At 40.4% G+C, this 23,459-nt stretch overlaps 1 protein-coding gene and 1 pseudogene across 3 annotated transcripts in view; both read right to left on the bottom strand.

Annotated features, from left to right (window-relative positions):
* The window catches only part of FBXO16 (F-box protein 16), a 52,990-nt gene that overhangs the window by 3,814 nt on the left and 25,717 nt on the right, over positions 1-23,459 (bottom strand). For all 3 annotated transcript variants that reach the window (XM_036314421.1, XM_036314420.1, XM_036314422.1), the window contains 4 exons: positions 22,034-22,240; positions 17,977-18,141; positions 13,401-13,633; positions 8,595-8,697 (listed from right to left, as the gene is read on the bottom strand). In XM_036314421.1, the coding sequence (XP_036170314.1) occupies positions 8,595-8,697; positions 13,401-13,633; positions 17,977-18,141; positions 22,034-22,240 (708 nt within the window). The remainder of the gene's footprint in view (positions 1-8,594; positions 8,698-13,400; positions 13,634-17,976; positions 18,142-22,033; positions 22,241-23,459) is intronic.
* On the bottom strand, positions 15,073-15,173 carry LOC118659434 (annotated as a pseudogene).

Raw genomic sequence — 23,459 nt, 5'->3', positions numbered from 1 at the left:
AAAGAGGAGGCTAAGGCTAAGGCTATCAATAGGGCACATGCCAGCTTCTCTACCTGTATCTGTCACTCCCCGATTGGACCTTCTGTTGTTGTTTTCCATTCATGTTACTTGCAGAAATTTGCAAATGATCATTGATACAAACACCACCCTTGGATAAGCCCATGGATAACTTAAGAGCACGGATTAGGAAAAGGAGCCTGTGGACGTGAATACAGGGCCGATGATGACAGCCCTGCAATGCCCGCCTCGGGAATAATTGCAAATACATGACTGCTGGGCGTGGTGCAGAGAGTCACATACTTGTGATTTCATTTAATCTCCCCAAGCCTGTGAGATGGTAAAGGGAGGTAAAGAAGGTGACAATCTTCACTTTATGGGAGACCCCACCCACATCCCCCTTTAAAAAAATCTACCCTGAACACTTTATTATGAGAGTCATGTGGTGAAACTGTATATAAAGCCCTGGCCGGTGTGGCTCAGTTTGGTTGCACGCTGTCCCATTCACCAAAAGTCACTGGTTCGATTCCTGGTCAGGGCACATGCTCAGGTTGTGGGTTCAATCCCCCAATCGATGTTTCTCTGTCTCTCTCTTTCCCTGCCCCTTTCTCACTCTCTAAGAGAAAATAAAAAAAGATAAAAACATTTTAAAAAAGAGAAGGATATTATTTTAAAAACTGTACATAAATATGAATTGCTGTGTTTGCAAATCATAAAACTAGAAGTTGTTTTTGGTTTGTTTTAGTCATAGAAACACAGCTTCGATGCAGCCTGCAAACTGCCTAAGCTTAGGCCTGGGGCTGAGTAATAAGTCAGGGCCACTGGTGGGGATACAGGCTCAGAGCACAGAGGAGATGGCTGGGGAGGGGCTTCCCTCTGAGAGGGGAGTCTACGAGGGGTGGTGTCTCCTCCTGGCTTCAGCTTCATCCCCAGGAGGGAGCTGCTTCATGGACTTCCCATCGGGGATTCTGTGAGGGGGACCCCTGCCATCCTCCCGCCTGTCTGGGAGCCCAGAAGGCTGCTCAGACCCACCTGCCACCCTTCTAGGGGCCCCTGCGTAGGTCAGCGCCTCTGCAGAGGGTGCTCCCCTTTCCCTCCTAGCCCACGCTGCTTCTGTGAGAAACAGAGGAAAGGCGTCAGGGAGAATCATCAACACGGCTTTAAGGAAGACTCAGACCTCTGCTGTTAACCTTGGGGTAAAACTGTCAGCTGTGGAGGAAGGCTAAGCAACTCCAGGCAGGGTTTGGAAATTTAAATCCAAGACGATGTGAGGGCACCATTAAGTAAGTGAAATAAGGGAGGGGTGTGTTGCAAAATGTTCATAGGCCATAAGCTCAAACGGCTGTTTGCTAGTAATGGTTATGAACTCAGATTTCAAAACATCCCTGTCTCAGAAAATTAGTTTCCACTGTAGTTTGTGGTGAAATACTGTGTTACTAAATATTCTACACACACACACACACACACACACACACACACACACCCTACATACATACATGCACGTTTTAAATCCCCGTAGTAACAGCGATTAAAATGTCATAAATAATACGTATATAACAAATAATTTTACATAGCTCACAAACACGTTTCTTCTGGTAGATCCTGAAGAAAAGCCAATTTGTGTCAAATATTTGGTGTTTAGCTCTTAAATAAAAACAAGCAGCCATTTGGCCCCAGTCTAAATATCCAGTGAGAGGGAAGCAGGTAGAATCACCCCTGTTGGAAACGCCAGGGCCATTTATTAACCTAACGTGACAGACCAAGAGGCGACAAGACGGGACAAGCAAATGGTGCTCTTTCAGACACAGGAGAAATGCAGCCTCTAAGCGGGGTTCTTCCCAAGGGTTCTTCCCAAGATTCTTAGCAAGTAGGCCTTTCTCCTCTGAGGTATCAGACACTAAGAACCAGCGCTGTAGTTAGTAAGCAGCGGGTGCACATGACACAGAACCCACACACTCACCGGACACCCCAGGTCAGGTGTCAATGCAGGAGCCTGTGTGCTTACAGGCACACGATGGTACAGACGCCAGGCAGGGAAAGAAAATATCTGGCTAAAATCTCATACTGCTGTAGGTGCAGCCATATTTTACAGACTGGAAACTAAGAGAGAAAGGGGGGAGATAAAGAAAACTGGAGAAGTAAAGGCAAAAGCAAAAAAGAGCTTATTCCACAGGCTGGAGCCTCCTTCCGGCTGCCCGGCGGGCCCCTCTGGGCAGCTGCTCACTGTCAGCTAGCTCTCATCTTCCCTCCCGTCTCCCACTGCCCACTACTGGCCACTATTTACTGGTAAACGCCTGCTGTGAACGAGGCGCCGTGCTCAATGCTTTACACCCCCCTCCCTACCCTGTTAGTGCTGTTACTAATTCCGTTTCACACGTGAGAAAACGAAATCTCCGAGAGGTCAATAACTAGGCCAGGATGGAGCTGCTCACAGACCTACTAAAGTTGTGGTATCAGGCAACGAATTTAGGCTGTTTAAGTCCCAAACCTGTGTTTTTTGTTTGTTTTTTTTAATCCTCACCCGAGGATATTTTTCCATTAATTTTTAGAGAGAGTGGGAGAGAGAGGGAAAGACAGAGAGAAATATCGATGTGAGAGAAACATTGATTGCCTGCCTCCTGCACGCCCACCGACCAGGGCCCAGGCCTGCAACACAGGTATGTGCCCTTGACCGGAATCAAACCCGGGATCCTTTGGCCCAAAGGCCGACAGTCTATCCCCTGAGTCAAACTGGCTAGGGCACCAAACCTGTGTTCTTGGTCAGCAAAGTGAAAAATAAGATAGTATATGGTGGGGGGTGAAGGGGACACACAAACATGTATTGTACTTAATATATTCCCATTTAACAGATGAAGAAACGGAGGCTCAGAGAGGTTAAGTAACTTATCCAAAGTCATGCCATTTAGTAAAGGAACCCAGGTCCCTCCGACTGCAAAGCCCATATTCTTTCTTATTCTTCCTTCCCAATGGAACTCTTGAGAATTGGACTGACTGAGCTGAATAATTAAAAATCTCTCCTATAGATATTTTTAGTTCTGCACATCCAAACAACAACAACAAAAAATGATAAAACAAACACCTGGGGAGGCCACCAGAAATGAAAGGCGACTAAAGATTGCCTGCAAGGAAACCGCTGCATAACTTTGTTTTGTGAATTCTTCTGTTTCAGTTCATTATATTTTTCAAGGTTCAAAGAAAAAGGTGGGAGACAAAAACCTGTTTATATTGCTTTATAAGCAGGAGCCGCGGAATAATGGAACCGTCTGGTTATCCTGTGGAAAGCAGCCGCAGTCATAGCTGTGTCCCTCAGGTCTCAGGAGAGAGGGGAGTGAATGTGGAAGGAAGCTCTAGGGCCCATAGATCAGACGTTAGCCTGGAATGGACCTGAAAGGTGCCGGAATCCAACTCTCATTTTATAGGAGAAAGGAAAACTCAGAGAGGATGAGCGACCGCTAAGTTAAAGGTAGAGCTGGGGCTAGAAACCTGGGTTTTCTGATTCATAAACCATCATGCTATCCATGACAGGAACCAAATCACTTCGGAGTAGAATCCTTTTCCCTCCTCTTTTGAGCCGGGGGGCGGGTGGGGGGGAGTGAGAAAGCTTAAAGAAACATTTTATTCTATTTTTTAAATATATTTTTATTGATTTCAGAGAGGAAAAGAGAAGGAGAGAGAGAGAGAGAGAGATAGAAACATCAATGATGAGAGAGAATCATGGATCGGCTGCCTCCTGCACAGCCCCAACTGGAGATCAAGCCTGCAACCCGGGTGTGTGCCCTGACCAGGAATCGAGCCGTGACCTCCTGGTTCATAGCTCAACACTCAACCACTGAGCCACGTCAGCTGGGCCAGAAGCATTTTAAGTAATCAGAATCAAGTGATCCTGGAAAGAGGTGAAGGAGGTAACGGCAGAGGCTGGACTTGGCAAAGCACAGGAAAAGATAAGGTCTTATCTCAGGCAATTAGAGTAAGCAGGCCATGCCAGGCTTTGGTTACTTGTATTACAATGCGTGCCCTGAAACAGCAAGCTTTTTGAAATTCGTGCCCAAATCAGAACCTAGAAGTGAGGACGTCTAACCTCCAAGCAAAAGTTCAGTGAGAGAGAAAAGGTGTTTGTTTTTATACTTAACTTGGTAGGAAAAAGACAAAAAGGACGGAACCAAGCCGTCAGCTGGGGTCCTCTGAGTCCCATTTCAGGGCCTGGGAAGTCCAAAGCCCACCCCCACCCCCGGGTTTTTGTGAATTGTCCCCAAGGGACTTTTGTTTTCTTGGCCTCCTAGACTTTGGAGATCTTGCTTCCATGTGCAAATTGAGTAGAATTTACTCTAGAGATGGAAGGCAGGGTTTACTTCCCAGCAATAGCAAATAAATGTGATCGGATGGTGGTATCACTGTCTAACACCTTCCTGGTCCCTCTCCCTTACCTCATCTCAGCCTCTGGACCCAAGCGGACTTTTCTCTCCTCTTTCCTCTCCTGTCCCCCTGCTCCCCCTCCCCTACCCTCAACGGAGTAGAAACCACAAACTCCCCCAAATCTCTAGCAGAGCAGGAGTCCCCTCCTCTGGAGGGGGTGCCCCATAGCATCCAAGCCCTCAAGGTGTCATCTCCCTCTACAAGCTCATCAACAGTTCTCCCCCAGGAGACAGCTCCCTCCTCACCCATCCCAAAGAGGAATTGTGGGGCCAGCTCTTAGGATTTAAAACAATTTTTTTTTTCACACCTTTACATGAGACGGGGAAATCTCTGGAGGTTAATTAAAATGGTACCTGGCTCTACTGTGATGTCTATATTTTTCAATTGTTTTGTTCTGTATGGAATTTTATCATAACTAATATTTGGGCACTTGTTGATATGTGTAGAATTTTCTAAAAGTATGTTGTTATTTATTTCAGAGAGAGGAAGGGAGAGGGAGAGGTAAAAACATCAATGATGACAGAGAATCATTGATTGGCTGCCTCTTGCACACCCCCTACTGGGGGTTGAGCCGAAACTCGGACATGTGCCCTGTCCAGGAATGGAACCATGACCTTCTGGTTCATAGGTGGATGCTCAACCACTGAGCCACAGCCGTCCAATGATATGTAGAGAATTTTAATAAACAATGTTCAAAATTATAAAGCATTAGTGAGAAGGTCTAGGCTTTGTTCCCATCTTCCATCAACGATTCACACCAAAGGGTGGTTAAATGGAGCAGCTGCAATGAGGCAGCACTAGTGCTGGAAGCTGGAGAGGAAATCAGGTACCCTTTTAAGGGGGAGGGGGACTCTGAAAACTCAAATCTATGAAATAATAGACAACATCATAAGCTCACAGCAATACATGTGGTCTCAAAACTGTTCCCCTCAGACTGTTTCTCTTGTTAGAGGGAACTCTCATATTTAAAGGCTCTAAGTCCTGACAGGGTAAAGTGAGGATGGTCCCAGTGGCGTAAAAGCCACAGCCCTGGAAAGATGGCCTAAGGATATTCTTTGTACTTCTACACTCCTGTGCGTTTTCTCTCTTCCAACCCTTCCATTCACAAAGCTTTAACTTCTCCAAGTATCATATGCCCTTTTCTATTTATGGGGGTGACATCTTCCTAGGAAATAAACCTGTCTATATAATACAAGAACTTTCTATCAAGTGAATATGTAATTTTTTCCATTGCAATCGCACCTCGGCTGCGTCTACCAAACTCAACAGCTGCAGGGGTCAGAGTTTTAGTTACTCCTTACTCTCCCTGGGTTCCCTCCTTGAATTTCCTCAATACCCATTTCCTCCTCTCTCAGCCCCACACCGGCGTTTCTTCATTTTCTCAAGCATCTTGCATCATTAGGAGGTTGATTACTTCTAGGAGGTCTGTGACCTACAGTGAGGGCAAACTGCTACTTCATGGAGAGGGGGCCTTGGCCACACTCACTCTGTGGCCCAAACAGCCAGTTATCACGGGCATCATCACCCAGTCGAAGATCACCACATACTTTTGGAAGGTTTGATTATGCCTGTGCTTCTTAGCAGAACTACTAAGCATAAATACTGATTGTAATTAGTATAGTTACATAAACAATACAAGTAGATCAATACAGTCACGAACTTTATTTATTAAGTAGAGGCCTGGTGCATGAGATTCATGCACTCAGGGGGGTCCCTCAGCCCGGCCTGCACCCTCTTGAAGTTTGGGAGCCCTCGGGTGATGTCCAACAGTCAGACATCATTAGCACTACCGCGGCTGCTGCTATGCTCACCACTGCCACCGCTGCTGTGCTCACCAGCAGTAAGCCCGGCTTCTGGCTGAGTGGTACTTCACCTATGGGAGCACACTGACCACCAGGGGGCAGCTCCTGCATTGTCTGCCCCCTGGTGGTCAGTGCGTGTCATAGCGATCAGTTGTTCCGCCATTCGGTGGATTTACATATTTGCCTTTTATTATTTAGGACCAGAGGCCCGGTGCACGAAATTCGTGCATGGAGGGGGGGGGATCTCCTCAGCCCAGCCTGCACCCTCTCCAATCCGGGACCCCACGGAGGATGTCCGACTGCTGGTTTAGGGGCAGTCGGGCCTAAACTGGCAGTCAGACATCCCTCTCACAATCCGGGACCACTGGCTCCTAACTGCTCGCCTACCTGCCTGCCTGATCGCCCCTAACTGTCCCCCCTGCTGGCCTAGTCACCCCAACTGCCCCCCATGCCGGCCTAGTTGCCCCCAACTGTCCCCTTCCCTCCACCCCCCGCCAGCCTGGTTGCTCCCAACTGCCCTCCCTGCTGGCCTGGTCGCCCCCAACTGCCCCCCCCAGCTGGCCTGATGGCCCCTTGCAGCCTGCTGCTGGGTCGTTTGGTCGTCCCTCACTAAACCCCCTGCCGGCCTGGTCACCCCATGCAGCCTGCTGCTCAGTCGTTTGGTTGCCCCTCATTAACTCCCATGCTGGCCTAGTCACCCCACACAGCCTGTTCGGTCATTCATTCGCTTGTGATGGTTGCTTAGGCTTTTATATATATAGATAGCATAATTGTTCTTTATCATTGTTTAATTTGTCCTGGTTTCCCTTTGGGCTTTAATTAGCAGTACAACTTTTAAAGTTTATAATTTATAACAAATATTTCAACTTAAGCAAGCCCTGCTAGTATGTGACAGATGGTTAATGTCAGAAGCCCATGGAGAAGGCTTCTGTCTAGCCCTTGGTTTTTGTTGTTGTTCTTTTGCTTCTTAAGTCAGAGAAATGTTTGACTGTGCTGATAATTTGTAAGCATATATCACCATCAACTTTTATAGTCCTTCAATTCCCTCATCTCCCCCAGATTTCTCTTCTACTCCTGGCTTAGGGGGGGCCGGGAAACCAGACAGAAACATGCCTGAATGGCCTGTGTGATAAGCCTCATAAAGTTATTTTTTTCGATTAATGGTTTTCACTGACAATTTTACTGCTCTGCTTTAAGCATCCCCATTCCCTTGGGCATTTGCACATCTGCCTGTGATAAGCCTCATCCAACCCAACAAAATTGATCCCTCAGAATACAAATAGCCCTATTTTAGAAAGCTCATCTCTCTCTCTCTCTCTCTTTTGAATATAATAACACTTGAAAATAAATTTAAACAGAAAGTAATAGGGCTTTAAAGCAGAGCTATCAAAGTGATTTACTCACGAGTACCTACCTTTTCTCCTCCCAATTGACATCGATTTTATATTCATTTTCCTTCAGTGTGTATCCTCAGCTGCTTTTTTCTAAATCTTTACTAATAATGTGAACTTTTGATTCCATCCTTATTCCCTTCTACCTTGCACCAAAGACTCATGTGCTCAAAGGGATCCACTGGAGCCATAGAACCAGTTTGGACAACTCTGCTATGAAATGATAATGTTCACTTGACACAATTACTGACTTTATTAGGTTGTCAAATAGCTATTTTTTTCATTAGGGAGAGAAAAGTTCTGAATTCACTTTTTCTGCAGTTACTTGAAATGCACTGTTACTCCACTGGTAGCAGGAAAGTGTACCTTTTTCTTAGGTAAGTGGAACCTTCACTCTATAGAGAAGTGGTTTTTGTAGAGAAATTTCTATAGCACCCCCACCAAAGGACTCCAAGCAGAAGGAAAACCGAAATGATAAGAATGTTCCCTTTATATTGCATAGTTCTCAAAGCAGATTCATACACATCAGTCCATCTAGTCTTTTTGTTTTAAACAGAGGAGAAAACAAGGGCTCAGAGAGATTAAATAAAGGGCATCTTTAAGGTTACACAGCTTGTCAGTCCCTTCCAGAGACCAGGATTTAAACCACCACTCGATTCTAATTTAAAAAGAACAAATTCAGTTTCACAAACGGGATTAGAGACCCAGCGCTTTTCATTAACATTATGGTGGGGAATTTTTGTTAGTTTGTTTTGTTAATCCTCTCTGAGGATATTTTTCCATTGATTTTTTTCTTTAGAGAGAGTGAAACATCAATGTGAGAGACACATCAATTGGTTGCCTCCTGCACATACCGAGACCAAGGCTATGGAACCTGAAACCAAGGCCCTTGACTGAAATCGAACCCTACAGGCCACGGGCTGATGCTCTCGATCCACTGAGCAAAACTGGCTATGGCTTTGGTGGGGAATCTTTGGAAAGCAATACTCACCAGTGACTGTGCTTTTCTTAGCTTAGATCTGTCCCGCGATTTATTTTTCTTATCACGTGACTGTCGGCTGGAATCTGGGGTCGTTTCATGTCTTTTCTTTCTTCTGTAAGTTGGAGAGCATTGGAGAAATGACAAATACTCATTTCAAAACTTTGCCCATTTGATTTTGTTGTTACTATGACTTAAAAGATTATCTTCACTCAACTGGAAGCAAGCCAAATGTCCATCAATAGAGAGCTGGTTAAATAAACTCTACACCCACACAATGAAGTGTTATAAGCTGTAAAAAGGAAGGCAGAATATTTCTGGATACAACTGTGGAGTGATCTCCAGGATATAGTGTCACATGAGAAAAGGAAAAGTGGGTGAAGTGGTACATATTATATGCTATTATTTACTTCCAAAAACGTGTGTGTGTGTATTTATGTTTTCTCAAATGGAAGGATTACAGCATAGCATTTTGAAAAACGGTACCCGTAAGTAGGATTCCCATGTGACCCTATCAGGCACAAGGGACAGTATGGAAGGGGAGAAGCAGAAGCTAGACTTCTCCACGTATACTTTGTTTTATTTTGTTTTTTTACTTTGGAACTATCTCAATTTTTCTCAAAACTTTTAAATAAAATGAAGGATGAAAATCCCTAAAATCAAAAACAAAATAAATGATCTTGTCTGTTGAGTTGGTGGCATTAGCACACACAAAATAATTTCTTTATGGGACTTTAACACAGTAATTTGTCTGAATATTCTTTTTTAAAAAAATACATTTTTATTGATTTCAAAGAGAGGAGGGGAGAGGGAGAGAGAGATAGAAACATCAATGATGAGAGAGAATCATTGATCAGCTGCCTCCTGCATGCCCCACACTGGGGATCAAGCCTGCAACCCATGTGCCTTGACCGGAATCAAGCCATGACCTCCTGGTTTATGGGTTGATGCTCAACCACTGAGCCACGCTGGCTGGGCTGTTTGAATATTCTTAATAGAATATATCCTAAGGACAAAACATCAAAACATGTATGAATGAAAATGTATGACATTTGGACTTGTCTCAAAAATAACCTGGGGAAAGGGCAGAGTGGTGAGGAATAAATGACACGAGATTGGTCACGAGTTGAAACCTGTTACTGCTGGGTGATGGTTATAAGGGGTTCTAGTCTCTCTACTTTTGTATATACTTGAACTTCCATTATAAAGTTTTATTTAAAAAGATCAGTTTTGCTGAATATTTCTTGCTGCTTAAAGTTCAAAAATTTCCCCTAGCTTTCAGTCGGCCTGTGGACTGAAGGGTCCTAGGTTCTATTCCAGTCAAGGGCACATGCCTGGTTGAGGGCTCGATCCCCAGTGGGGGGTGTACAGGAGGCAGCCGATCAATGATTCTCTGTCATCATTGATGTTTCTCTCTCTCTTTCCCTCTCCCTTCCTCTCTGAAAAAATTTCCCCCAGCTTTTAATTAAGAAATTTCAAACATAAAGAATAGTTGAAAGAATAGTATGATGATTATCCATATATTCTTTAACTAAAGTCAACAATTGATAATATTTTGCTTTATCCCTTTATATAGATACATATATGAACACACATACATACACACACCATATATACATATGTTTATATTTGTCACAGTGTAAGAAAGTAAATTGCAGACACTTCCCCCTAAATACTTCAACACTCATCTCCTAAGATAAAGATATTTGCCTACCTAACCACACTAGTTATCACCATACCTCAGAAAATGAATAGTAATCCCTTAAAATCATTTAATACCCAGTCTATATCAAATTTCCCCAAGAATGCCTATTAAAGTCTTTATTTTTTGAACCAGAATTCCATCTAGATTCAAAATGAATTTGGTTCTTCTTTCTCTTATATTATAGAATATTCTTCCCACCTCTTCCTCCCCCCTCCCCACCCCCCGCGACCATGACACTGACACACTCTTTAGAGTCCAAGCATCTGGTCTATGTTGGTGAATGGGTCCTATGACTTAGGTATCACTATTATTGCCATTTTACAGATGTGGGAACAGAGGCACAGAGAGGTTAAGGGAGTCCCCCAGGTCACACAGAAGTATGGGAGCCTGGATTTGCACCCAAGCAGTATGGTTCAAGAGACTGTACATCACCACTATCCTGTGCTGCCTTGGTGTTAATCTGTCGAAATACATTCTAAAAAGATGGCAGATGTATGAAAACATTCAAATACTTCAAAATTTGTTTTCTTAATTTTTGTTTATCTTTTGTATGTGCATGTGTGTGTTAACAAGTGAACAGATACATGTGTATACATAGATACAGATCTATATTTTCTTACTTTCTTTTCTTTCTATATAGGGGTGGAATATTATAGATACTCTTCTGCAATTTGCTTTTTTGATTTAAAAATGAACCCTGGGAATCACTCCTTATCTGTTCACAGAGATCTTCCCCAATCACTTCCTTATCTGTTCATAGAGCTGCCTCGTGCTCTACTGTGTGAATGAACCATACATGATTTATCCAACAAACACTCTCTCCTATGTATGGCCATTTAAGTTATTTCCAATATTTTAAACTTACAAACAATGTTGCAGTAAGTATCCTTTTGCAGATGTACTTTTAGTGTTTTCAACGTTGACTCCTAGAAGTAGGATTGCTGGATCAAAATGTAAATACATATGTATTCTTGCTGGATATTGTCAAGTTTCCTTCCATGGAGTCTGTGCCAATTTATATTTCCACCAGCTATGAGTAAATTCTATCAGCGTTTGCTCACAGCCTCACCAACAGAACATATTACCGAACTTTAAAGTTTGCCAGATAGTTGAAAAATGATGTATTTTGTAACTCTGTGTAAAAAATGACCCTGGAAGGATAAACTAGAAACTAATGAGATTTAGTGGAAATGGGGTAGAAAAGATAACAGCGGGGAGCAGAGTGGAAGAGATGGGGGTGGCTCTTCTCTGAGTATACCTTTTCTTACATACACTTCTTGTATACTTTTATATAGTTTTAACTTTAGAACCATGTGACCTACCCACAGTGAAGAAGGTATTAACATACCCACATAACTTTTGAACATAGTATTATGACTATACTAGAGTTCCGGTGAACGAATTAGTGGACATTGAAAGGAAATTAATTAGAAGAAATATTTTAATATCACTATTTGCCCTTTCTCTATAATAGCAGTGTCAACCAAATTCACGATTGACAATGACAGATTGAAACACATGTGTGCGATTGGCACCTGCGAGTGCTTTACATATATAGATAAACTTGCTTAATTAGACCTGCTTTCTGATTTAGCTAAACTTTTTCCAGTGAAGCACCCCAACTTCTCTTTCAGGTAATTGTTAGCAACACAGCAGTAAATATCAACATGAAGCAGATTATTATTGTAGATCACGCAGGGAGAACAAAGGGTGAAATATTTAACTGCAGCAGTGTTTGACTATATTCTGCACAGTAAGAAAACCTGAAGTCATTTTCAAGGTCCACCATTTCTTACTTCTTTTCAGTCGGGTCAACTTTCTAAGCTTTCTAAATCTCCGTTTTCCAGCTAATGAAAATAAAATAGGATTCTACTGAGTCTCCTATCTACCCACTCCAGGACTTCTGTGAGGATCAAATGAGATGAGGCACGGGAAACACTTCACAGACATTTGGTTAAAGTGTAAAATGTTTCCACCTGGCTATAAAGCAAGTCGTGTTCCTGGGCTGAAGAAACTCCAAGGAGGCTAGTCTCTAGGGAGAGGAAGCTGGGCGTTACTATGTGATGTCATTACCCGGTGCCCACAGCCACCATTTCTGAGCTGAGCTGGGCTGTGGGCTGCATTTTGCTCCATGGGTCTTGGCAGCATCGGCTGTGATTTGGTGGGCTGTCGCTCCAGGGTGGTGGCGGGGCCTGTGTCCCACTTGGGGGAAGCTGAGTGCTGCTTTGTCGGCACCAGGTCCGCGGTGCCGTTTCTTTGTAAATGGCCAGTGCAAGTCACGGCAGCTCCTGCATTGAGTGTCTGCCCCCTGTGGTCAGTGCACGTCATAGTGACTGGTTGGACGGTCGGTGGGCCACTTAGCATATTAGCCTTTTATATATATAGATATGCTCAGACTAAAGGCAAAGAGAACCATAAGCAAATATTGAATTCTAGTTTGTAAGTCTGTGGTGTGTTTTTTTTTTGTTAATCCTCACTTGAGGATATTTTTTCTATTGATTTTCAGAGAGAGAGTGTCAACCAACCGCACATTGAAAACACTATTTTGCATTCCCAGCCACAGATGGAAAACACTGGTTTCAATCATGGTGGGTTGAATCTATGGATGCAAAGGGCCAACTCTAGTTAAGTTTTTGGGGAATCAAATTTATATGTGGATTTGAACCACATGGGGGCTGGCACCCCTTAAGCTGGCATTGTTCAAGGGTGAACTGTACAATGTATAATATATGTGACATATAACCTATATATAGTGAACAATAAATAAACATGATAGCCAGATTTCTTACTGTCAGAGAAGGGAGGCGCAAATATGGAAAAAAGAAAAAGGCTAGGATGAACTCTATGGTGCTAGATTAAAATAGAGGCATTAAAACACTAAAAGAAGTTGTAATGTTAAATCATTACAGCTATAAAATACAAGCAAATCCTAGCAAACAGGGCAAATTTACCAATAACAGTTTGTTTACTTTTCTATTACTTTTTACTTCTAAGTATGGAGAAGCTTCTTTACTTCTATATTCACTTAAGTTCTATTTTCCTCTTTTCCCATGGAAGTGCCAGCCAATTGTTTCTAAAAGCAGACAAGGGAAGAAGGACATGGAGCTTCTCACCCTTGCCAGATCCACTCGATGGGGTCACAATTGTCCAGGTAATTGAAGCGAATGATATCAGTTGGATGCTTGTCAGAGGATCGCCAGGGTGGGAGTTCTTTTTCCCCTGAGTGGTTCTTCTTTCTTAAAGAGGAAGAAGCTCGGAAAGCCGATGACAGAGACTGCTTTTCCTCTGGAGAATTGCCTGTCACTGGTTGAACATCAGCAACCACAAACCCATCTTTCGGAGGTGTCTAGAAGAAGAAAATGAATGACTATTTCTGCTTTTAACACACTGTAATTATAACAACAATAATAAAAAGAGAATATCATCACCATCACCACAATGGTGATGACAATGGTGACAATAATTACAGCAGCCGTCAACCCAGGAGTACTTGCTATGTGCCAGGCACTGTCTTGGGAAGTTTTCACACATTATTTTATTTAACCTTCACAATAACTCTAAAAGGTAATCATTACTTCTCCCATTTAAAGAAGAGGAAACTGAAGATAGGATAAACCAATTAATTGGCCTGCTACTACAGAAGTTTTAAGACACAGGGTCAGAATTTGAATCCAGGACTGTCTTGCTTCAAGACCATACCTTCTCTACCTGGGACTGCCACCTCCTCTAACACTTCATTGTATAGGGTTTCCACAACTGCAATTAATTTATCCATGAAAATGTATACATTCAGAAAAGTACTCCAGTCCTAATTACCTATAACCCATACAATTTCAAGTTATAAAGTGTAGTCTATAGATTTTTATCAATTATCAAAACCTCATCCGCTCCCCCCAAATACTTTTGCTTTAATTTCCTAAATTGAAAGTCTGTTTTTGTGTGTGTGAAATTCCTAAGGTTTTCATGTGATTGTAGCCTAAGGGAAATGGTATGTTGAGAAGCCATTAAAGGCTTAATTTCTGTTCTTTAAGAGATTAGGGGAGCTTTGCTTGGTGAATTGGTTTGTTTGAATTGCTTGTGAAAATTAAGAAATTCCCCAGTGCCTCCAAGCAGAATCAGTTAGTTTCTTATCCTTGTTTCAACTGCTCTTTGTATATATTTCTATTACAGGAGAGCACTTAGTACTCATTAATTTGTCTATGTCCTAGGCCACTAGACTAGGCTCCTTGTAAGCGTGGTTGGGATCATTGCACTCAAGTACACAGCACATAACAGTTTAAAAATATACATATTTATTCATTTAATGAATGATTATAAACTGGTAGATTAAGAAAACATTTTATATTTATATCTCTCATAGCTCATAATTGGTTTAGTACTCAAAAGTCTGTGCAGGTCTCATTTTGAATGGGAATTCATTTCATTTCTCTGAGCTAATACTGCATGAAATTTATCTGCTTTTGCTGGAGGAGGTCTAATTTAATAGTACTGGGAATAAATAATAAGTGATAATAAAAATCAGTTTCAGGGGGAAAAGGCCAGGCATAAATGATAGTAATCACATATAAATAAACATCATTAACTCTGAAAAATATAAAATGCTTGACACTTTAACGTAATAGGTAATAATGAAAACTGTGATGACTCTTCTGTATTAAGTAAACAAAACTTTTGTTCACCTAGGCTTCTTGAGAATTTTTTAAATGAGTTTTTGCTGATTTTATTGTTAAATACTTTTGCCTATACTGAAATGATCAGAAATCTTTTTTATTCTGTAAATTACATTTTTTTTTTTAATGCTTTATAAATTTGCATGCCATCCTTACACAGGGGGCATACAAGTCTTCTCTGTATCATTCCAATATATGTGCTGCCAAAATGAGCATGACTGATTTTTTTAATATTATGCCAACCTTACTCTCGTTGGGTACATCCCATTTGGTCATCATGTATTATAAATTTCTGGATTTAATTTGCTCATATTTTAAAAGGATTTTTATATCTGTGTTCATGAGGGATATTGGTCTGTGGTCTTGTTTTGTTTTCTTGTAAAATCTTTATCTGGTTTTGGTATAAAGGTAATGAGTTCAGAAGTGTTCCCTCTTCCTCTATTTTCTGAAAGCATTTATGTAGAATTGGTGTCTCTTCCTTAAATGTGTGATAGAATTCACCAATAAAGCTATTTGGGTCTGAAGTTTTGTGGAAAGTTTTAAAAGAATTCAGTTTTTAAATTGATAAAGATTTGCTCATGTTTTCTATTTCTTATTGAGACTGTTTTGGAAATTTGTGGTTTTCAAGGATTGTCCATTTCATCTAGGTTGTTGAATTTAAGGACATGGAATTGTTCATAATATTCTCTCATTGTCCTTCTAATGTCTGCAGGATCTGTAGTGATGCCTCCCTCTTTCATCCCCGCTACTTGTAATGTATGTGTTCTCTCTTTTTTCCCTTTAGCAGGCTAGCCAGAAATTTATCAATTTTATTTATGTTTTCAAACAAGCAGCTTAGGTTTCACTGATAGAAAATAGATTTTTCTCTATTATTTATCTGTTTTCAATTTCATTGATCTCGGCTCTTTATTATTTCTTCCTTCTATCTACTTTGGGTTTAACTTATTCTTCTTTTTCTAGATGAAGTATTATTGAAATTATGTTTCTTGGAGCAGATATTGTAGCTTTGCAGACAGTTATAAAGATCATTCTAGCCCAGTTGTCGCATTTTAAGGTTGGGGAAACTATTCTTAACCACTACCATCTGCTTTTAAAATGTTTTCAGTGCCAGGGACAAAGTATTGGAGGGAAGGGAGATGGTGTTGGTGAGTGAGGGAAGGTAAGTTATGCTCTACTCTAGCGACTGCCTGCGTGCACCATCACTGGAACAGCCTCAGAGGGGATTACACAAATTATTCAGGTGTGGTGCTGACAGTTGACCTTAAAACCATAGTCAGATGACTTTATTAACATTAGTCAGACGCTTTATAAACTTAGTCTTTCTGACTAAGAAATAGAATTATTAGTTGATTTTATTAACCTCTGTCTTTCTAATTTAGGTTTATTTCTTTAACAGAAAAGCTCAAGTTTAATATAACAAAGTACTCCCTACAGACATTTAGTGCTAGGCAAAGAGGTGGGCATTTTCTTGCGTCAGAACTAGTCATCATTTTAAATAGAGTTATACAGAAATATTCTGTAGAAAACAAAGCATTGAAGTTAGTTTTATATATAATGCTCAAAACCTCCTTTCGCCCTAACTGGTTTGGCTCAGTGGATAGAGCATCGGCCTGCAGACTGAAGGGTCCCGGGTTTGATTCCGGTCAAGGGCATGTGCTTTGGTTGCGGGCACATCCCCAGTAGGGGGTGTGCAGAAGGCAGCTTATCAATGTTTCTCTCTCATTGATGTTTCTGATTCTCTATCCCTCTCCCTTCCCCTCTGTAAAAAAATCAATAAAATATATATATTTTTTAAAAACCTCCTTTCATGCTACAAATTGGCTAGTCACTTTTCTCTCCTCTGCCCTAGAACAGCCCAAGCTTCAGCTACTGAGTGCCATTCTCTGCCTACAACGAGAATGAGAGTTGAGAAAAACCCTAGGAGAAAAGATATCATAGCTATGGTAATTTTGAAAATAACTTTTCCATCACTGCAGTTTAAAACATTTTTTTAAAAGAAATCCTCATGGAGCACACTGATTACTGAAATTAGAAAGACTAGTTTTATCATTGCAATTGTGATAATATTAATTATGCATAGTTTATTACTATATTAAATGTAAATGTAGCTTACTTTCATAAAACTAACCTAAATGAGCAATTTAGAAGTTGACTATTCATATTTCAAAAGGACTCTTCAATTTTAAAAGGATTCACTGCAGCTTTTTCATAGAATATGATACCCCTGTGGTTTTAAAAATCATTTAAAAATTTAATTTATGCACAATTTCTCAGGAACTCATACAAAATGATGCACAACTCTGCATGTGTCAGACCATGCCATAAATAAAAGGCTCGTAAAAATGCCCTATAATTAATAGCTACTATAAGAATACAAACATTGGTTATAAAGCATAGAAAGCCACTAGAAAAAAATTGTGTTATTTTACTTTCTATGATTATATGGAAATGCTTTACACTGGTATTTTCCAGCTTAAAAAGAACTTTAATATGCTCATTATGCCCTTCCGCAATTACGGATTTATTGGAAAACTTTTCCTTATAAATGTTACAAAAATATACTTCGGCTCACCACGAAGAATCATAGAATATTTGAATCGGTAAAATGGAATTTGCTGATCCATACATAACAAATACTGCACATTACCCACAGAATCCCAGTGTCAGAATTGTTGCGGGGTCGGGGGTGAGGCGGGTGGGGGGAGGGAGGAGGCCGGGAGGTTGGTGAGGCAGGGATATGGAAATCCAAGACCTGGACAGAGTGCGGAGCTCCACAGTCCTAACTTCCTGAGTGGAACGGTGGTTTGGGCGTCAGATGAGGGCTCTCAGTGGTCACAGGTATCTTGGCATGGGCTGTCGAGTTCTCAGAAGAGAATTTTGAAGTCATGGTATTCTTCCTTTGAACCAACTCCCTCCTCCAAGCTCAAGTGTGATCATTTAGTCTTAGTTCTAGACTTCCTAAATAACTGATGTTTGTAAGTTTGTTGCTTTTTTTTTTTTTTTTTGTCCCCAAATTTACCTTAGGTCTGGTAACATGAAACTTCTTCACCATTTGAATGTAGTGCTTCTTCCATATGCCCTGCTCAAAGGGAGTTGGAGAGAAATTGATGTACCAGTTAAACCGCAAACATTTGAGCATCCAGAGCTGATCCAGCTCAGTTAAGTTCTTCCAGTGCCAGCTCACCTGGGAAAAACAACAATTGAAGAAAAAACAGGACCTACTCAGTTTACACGGTCACTTTCTCTAGGTTTTAAACTGTCACCTTGGACCCTAGATAACATTTTTTATCTTTTCCCCCAGTTCACAGCTTAAATAGTTACCTCCTACCTCAAGTGCTTCCTACCCAAGCAGAACTATTTTCTTTACATTCTAATTCAGACTTAGAATCTGAGTCAACATATACTTACGGAGCACCTATTAACTATCTTCATAGCAACCTATGGAAGTAAATAAAGTTATTACTCTCATATTGCAAATGAAGAAACTGAGGCTCAGTTAGACTTTGGAAAGTCATCAAGGTTCCTGTGAAAGTTACATGAGAGTTATAGAAACTCAGGTCTGCACATGGTATACATCTGTTTTCCCTTCACTCTTACGATTTAACTAAATATAAATTTTATAAACAGAACACAAATACCGATACTACATGGTGTGTCCCACATGAGACTAGACATCGGTGTCTTGGCTGTAAGAACTGCAAAGATGACTACTAACATTCAAATCCAAATTTCATGCTTGGAAAACTATCCTCTTTTTTAAGAATAACTAATTAATAATTTTGAACACCAAATAAATAAATAAATAAACAAACAAACAGAACACTCTATAATGGGTCTTGCTATCCATACATCTCCTTATCTATCACCTCTGCTTCCTCCCTCCTTCCATCCACCACTTACTGAGTTCCTACTATATTTAGCTCTGTTTTATGGGCTGAACATGAGTCAGGCAGGAGAGAGGAGGCACAATTAGAAAAATTAAGAGTTCAGGGCTGGAAGAAGGAAAAAGGTTAGGGGATCTGACCCTAACCTCAGGCAGAGCCCCTCAGGCAGAAACAGAAATCATATCTACTTTGTCGAACCCAGAATGAAACACCAACCTTAATCCCTATATGGTTAATTAACTCAGAATTCAATGGAGAGAAGAGGTTTGGAGGGAGGGGATAGGGAGAAAAATTTCTGAATTGTCATTGTTTTCCTCCTTTTCCTTAGATCTTATTTAGACTTGGATATTTAACCTAGGCTTTCCCCCCAGGGTAGATAAGGTATTTGTTTTTTAAGGTAGAGAAATGAGAATTGAAGGGTAGATAGGAGCTTTCAAAACTATAAAAGACCACCCCCGCCCCATATACCTTTTTAAACAGCTCAAAGCTCATTTTAGTGCAATGAATTTATTGTTTCCTTTAAACCTAGATGAAGAATAATGATCTGTGTCTTCCTCACAGTCAGTACTGGGAATAAATATAATGCTGAAATCTTGCTAGATCGACATATGGTGCCCATAGATTATAAGAATAGCTATTTCAAATAATGTTTCCTTAGAATGATAACATTCTCATGTAGAAAACTTGGCAACTTCTGAGAAGTTTAAAGAAAAACAACGTACACAACCCCATCAATTAAATGGACATTATTAACAACCTGGTAGAGCTCTTTTCCTTTCAGTCTTTTTTTTTTTTTTTTTTTTTTTTTAGGCATGTAAGAAACAAAATTGGGAAACTCTATATACAATTTAAAATTATGCTTCCTTCATTTTACATATCATAAATATCTCTGGTCTTCCAAATCATGTTTTCTAATAGCTGCATAATAATTTGTCATATGGCTATATAATACTGTCATATTGCCGGACATTTAGAATGATATACTCTTTTTAAAAACTGTTTCATTTTTAGAATAAGTAATAAGTGTACATTAATACTAAATTCAAAGGTACAAAGAGGCACACAGTAAAAAGGAAGTCTCTCTCTCATCCCTGTTTTCTAGCCCCTCATTTTCCTCCCTGGATGTAACCACTGTGACCAGCTTCTTGTGGGTCATTTCAGAAGTATTCTAGGTCTATATTAACAAACATGTATGTATTCTTTTATCTTTCCAAAATGGTAGGACATTCTGCACCTTTGCATTTTTCACTGATGATATATTTTGGAGATTGTTGCAATTTATTTAACTAGTCTAATGGTGGGCATTTCCATTATTTCTAAACTTTTGCTATTGCAAACAATGCTGCAATATTCTTCCACAGACATAATTTTGCATAGGTTGAAGTATACCCATCAGATAAATTCCAAGAAGTAGAACTGCTGGGTCAAAAGGAATCATTATTAAAAATTATAATTGATCCCAAATTGTTCTCCATGGTGGTTGTACCAATTTATCTATCAACAATATACGAAAGTGCTTTTGTTTCTTCACACCCTCACCAATATAGAATATTATTTTAAAAACTTATCAATCTGTATCGTGAAAAATAGCATGACATAGTGAGACTAAGCAGCTTACATATTTTAGAAACACCTTTCTTTCTGTGAACTACTTGTTCATTCATTCCCTTTGCTCATTTTTCTGCTGGGTTGTTGGTCTATTTTTCTTTCTTTTTTAAAATATAATTTTATTTAAAAAATATATAATTTTATTGATTTCAGAGAAGAAGGGAGAGGGAGAGAGAGAGAGAGATAAACATCAATGATGAGAGATAATCATCAAACAGCTGCCTCCTACATGCCCCCTACTGGGGATCAAGCCCGCAACCCTGGTATATGCCCTGACCAGGAATGGAACCATGACCTCCTGGTCCATAGCTCGACTCTCAACCACTGAACCACACCAGCCAGGTGGTCTTTTATTCTTAATATAGATTAATAGAAGTTCTTAAAAATATAAGAAAATTAGCCCTTCATTGGCAATATGTATTTTCCCTATTTACTGTTTGGATTTATTTATAATGTTCTTTTTATACAGAAAACTTTAATTTTTATAGTCACAATTTAAAATCTAGCTTTCTTTAGTCTTGATCATAAAATACATATAGTAAATACTATATATAATGAGTAAAGCAAGGCTTTAAATTACATGTTTTCTTTTATGGTTTCTGGGTATTATACTCACAAAGACCTCCTTCCCTGTGTTTTCTTTGAGTACCTTCATAGTTTCCTTTGACTTCACATCAATCTTTTATCCTACTAGAAATTTTTTTCAGATAGCTACCCAACTTCCCCAGCTCCTTCATTAAGTAATTCATCTTTCTTACTGAATTCATTTTCTTAAATTTTAAAAATGGAAGTTAACATTTTTGCATATGTGTGAATGCATGCTAACAGATAATGTCTGGTGTTACTAGCCTCTATGAGAAGACTTAACAAAATCACTACCCGTTTTGTAATCTTAAGTAATTTAACTACATTTAATACACCATGGAATTACTTGTAAGGAAATAATGGTCAGCTCCTTTTCCAAATCTGAGAGCACATTTGCTCACTCTGAACTCTTTTAGTCTCATATTCTTTTGTATATTTCATTAGCGCCTTATTTTGAGCCTTTCTCTTTAGGAATGGTGTGCGCTGTACAATTTAGGATTTTATTGTAGCTGTGCAATGTAAGACGGTCCTGCTGATGAAGCATTTCTTCTTTGGGTTTTTACCTCACCACCTAGCAATTTTTGTGTGTGTGTGGACATTAATGATATCTTATACTTTTTTTCCATTTTGAGCACCAAATAGAGAGTGAGACATAGTGTCTGAGACGGGGGGGGGGGGGGGGGGGTCTCAAATTACACAGACTAAACATACTGACCACGCCATTTATTGGTTTTGTGCATAGTAAGTCCTCACTTAATGTCACCGATAGATTCTGCAGCTTTAAGTGAAATGACATGTAACGAGACCAGTTTTCCGTAGGCTGATATAAACAAGAGTTAAGTTCCTACAGATTCTCATCAACATTGTAACAAAACTAAGTTAAACAAAACGATGTTAGTTGAGAACCTGCTATACTAGGATGTGCTTTTTCCCCCTCTCAAGTTCCAGAGTTCCCAGGCTGTCCTTACAAAATGCCCCACACTGCTTCTTTGCCTTTACCTGTGCACAACGACAAAGGCTTCGGGGGTCCAGGAAGGAAAAGATGTGTAAGGACAACACCCTTGGAAGCTTGGTAGTAAAATCCAGAGCTTCTGCTGGAATTTTTTCCTGAAGCTTTCGACAGCAGAACTTTTGCTGTGACAGGGAGCAGCGTTCTAACAGGCCCGTCAGGATTCTTCTCCTTTGAGCGTCTGTCCATTTGTCAAACTGGAGAAGAAAAAATAAATAAAATAAAAACTTCCAGGTTTAATATGATTCCAGAGATTCATTATGAAGAAGCAATAAAAATGGCATAGAAAGTGAGTGCAGTAATTTATTCCTAATGAATGGCATGCACTTCTTTTCCTAATTAGTAAATTCCACATTTTGCCACCTACATGCCCTTTCTCACACTTATATATGCAAGATCTGAGTGTGTACAGAATACACTTGACCTCAGGACTTGCAGTTAATTAGGACAGTAAATTGGGAGCTGGCCATATTCATCAACTGAGAAAACATATTTGTAACATACAACATGAAGAGAAGGTGCCTGGCCGCCCCTCTCCTCCCAAAGAGCTGTGTATTAGCTCGTAAGAGCCAAACTCAAAGACCAGAAACAAACCTTTGCATTCGCGGTTGGAAATAAGGTATTACATGCAAATATCCCTGAGATGGGGAGTCTATTGGGTCAAAGTCCCACTAATGTGTAAATAATTGATGCGATTGGAGAGGAAATAGCAATAGGAGGACCTGGATAAAAAGAATTCCAGAGACAAGAAGTAGATGCCAAAGTAATCTGGGGCACACCAAACTTTGGTTACTTCACACAGTTTCCCCCAGAGATAACCCTAAATCAGTCCCAAGATCAGTGGCTGATCTAAGATAAGAATGTGAGGTTTGGCTAACCCGCCACCCCCCCCCCCCCGCCACCCCCGCAAAAAAAAAAGGCCCTATGGGAACACCTACCTGCTGAATGAGCCACTTGGCCTGAGTTTAAATCTTTACTTCTTTTGTCCATTAGAGAAAATAGTGAAATTTGGGGCTACTTGTATTTTGTGTGCTATTTCATTTCACATATAGATACCTATTACAGCTATTATAAAGTAATCAGAATCTTATAATGAACTTTTGTTATATACTGACTATCTAACAAGGCATACTAGTATAAGGCAAAAATGTATCTGGTACAAGCCTCATAATCAACTTTATTATAGTTGTACAATGTATTTTTGTTGTTGTTTATCCTCACCTGAGGATATTTTTCCATTGATTTTTATTTAGAGAGAGTGGGAGGGAGGGAGGAGGGAGAGAGAGAGATGTGAAAGAGACACATTGGTTGCCTCCCACACACACCCAGACTAGGGACTGAACCTGCAACCCAGGTACGTGCCCTGGACCAGGAATTGAACCTCCAATCCTTCGGTGCATGGGCTGATGCTCTAAC

This window comes from Myotis myotis, unplaced genomic scaffold, assembly GCF_014108235.1.
Source record: "Myotis myotis isolate mMyoMyo1 unplaced genomic scaffold, mMyoMyo1.p scaffold_m19_p_6, whole genome shotgun sequence".
In the NCBI taxonomy this organism is placed as follows: Eukaryota; Metazoa; Chordata; class Mammalia; order Chiroptera; family Vespertilionidae; genus Myotis; species Myotis myotis.
Note: the sequence above shows the minus strand (reverse complement) of the source record. Positions and strands in the feature narration are given on the sequence as shown.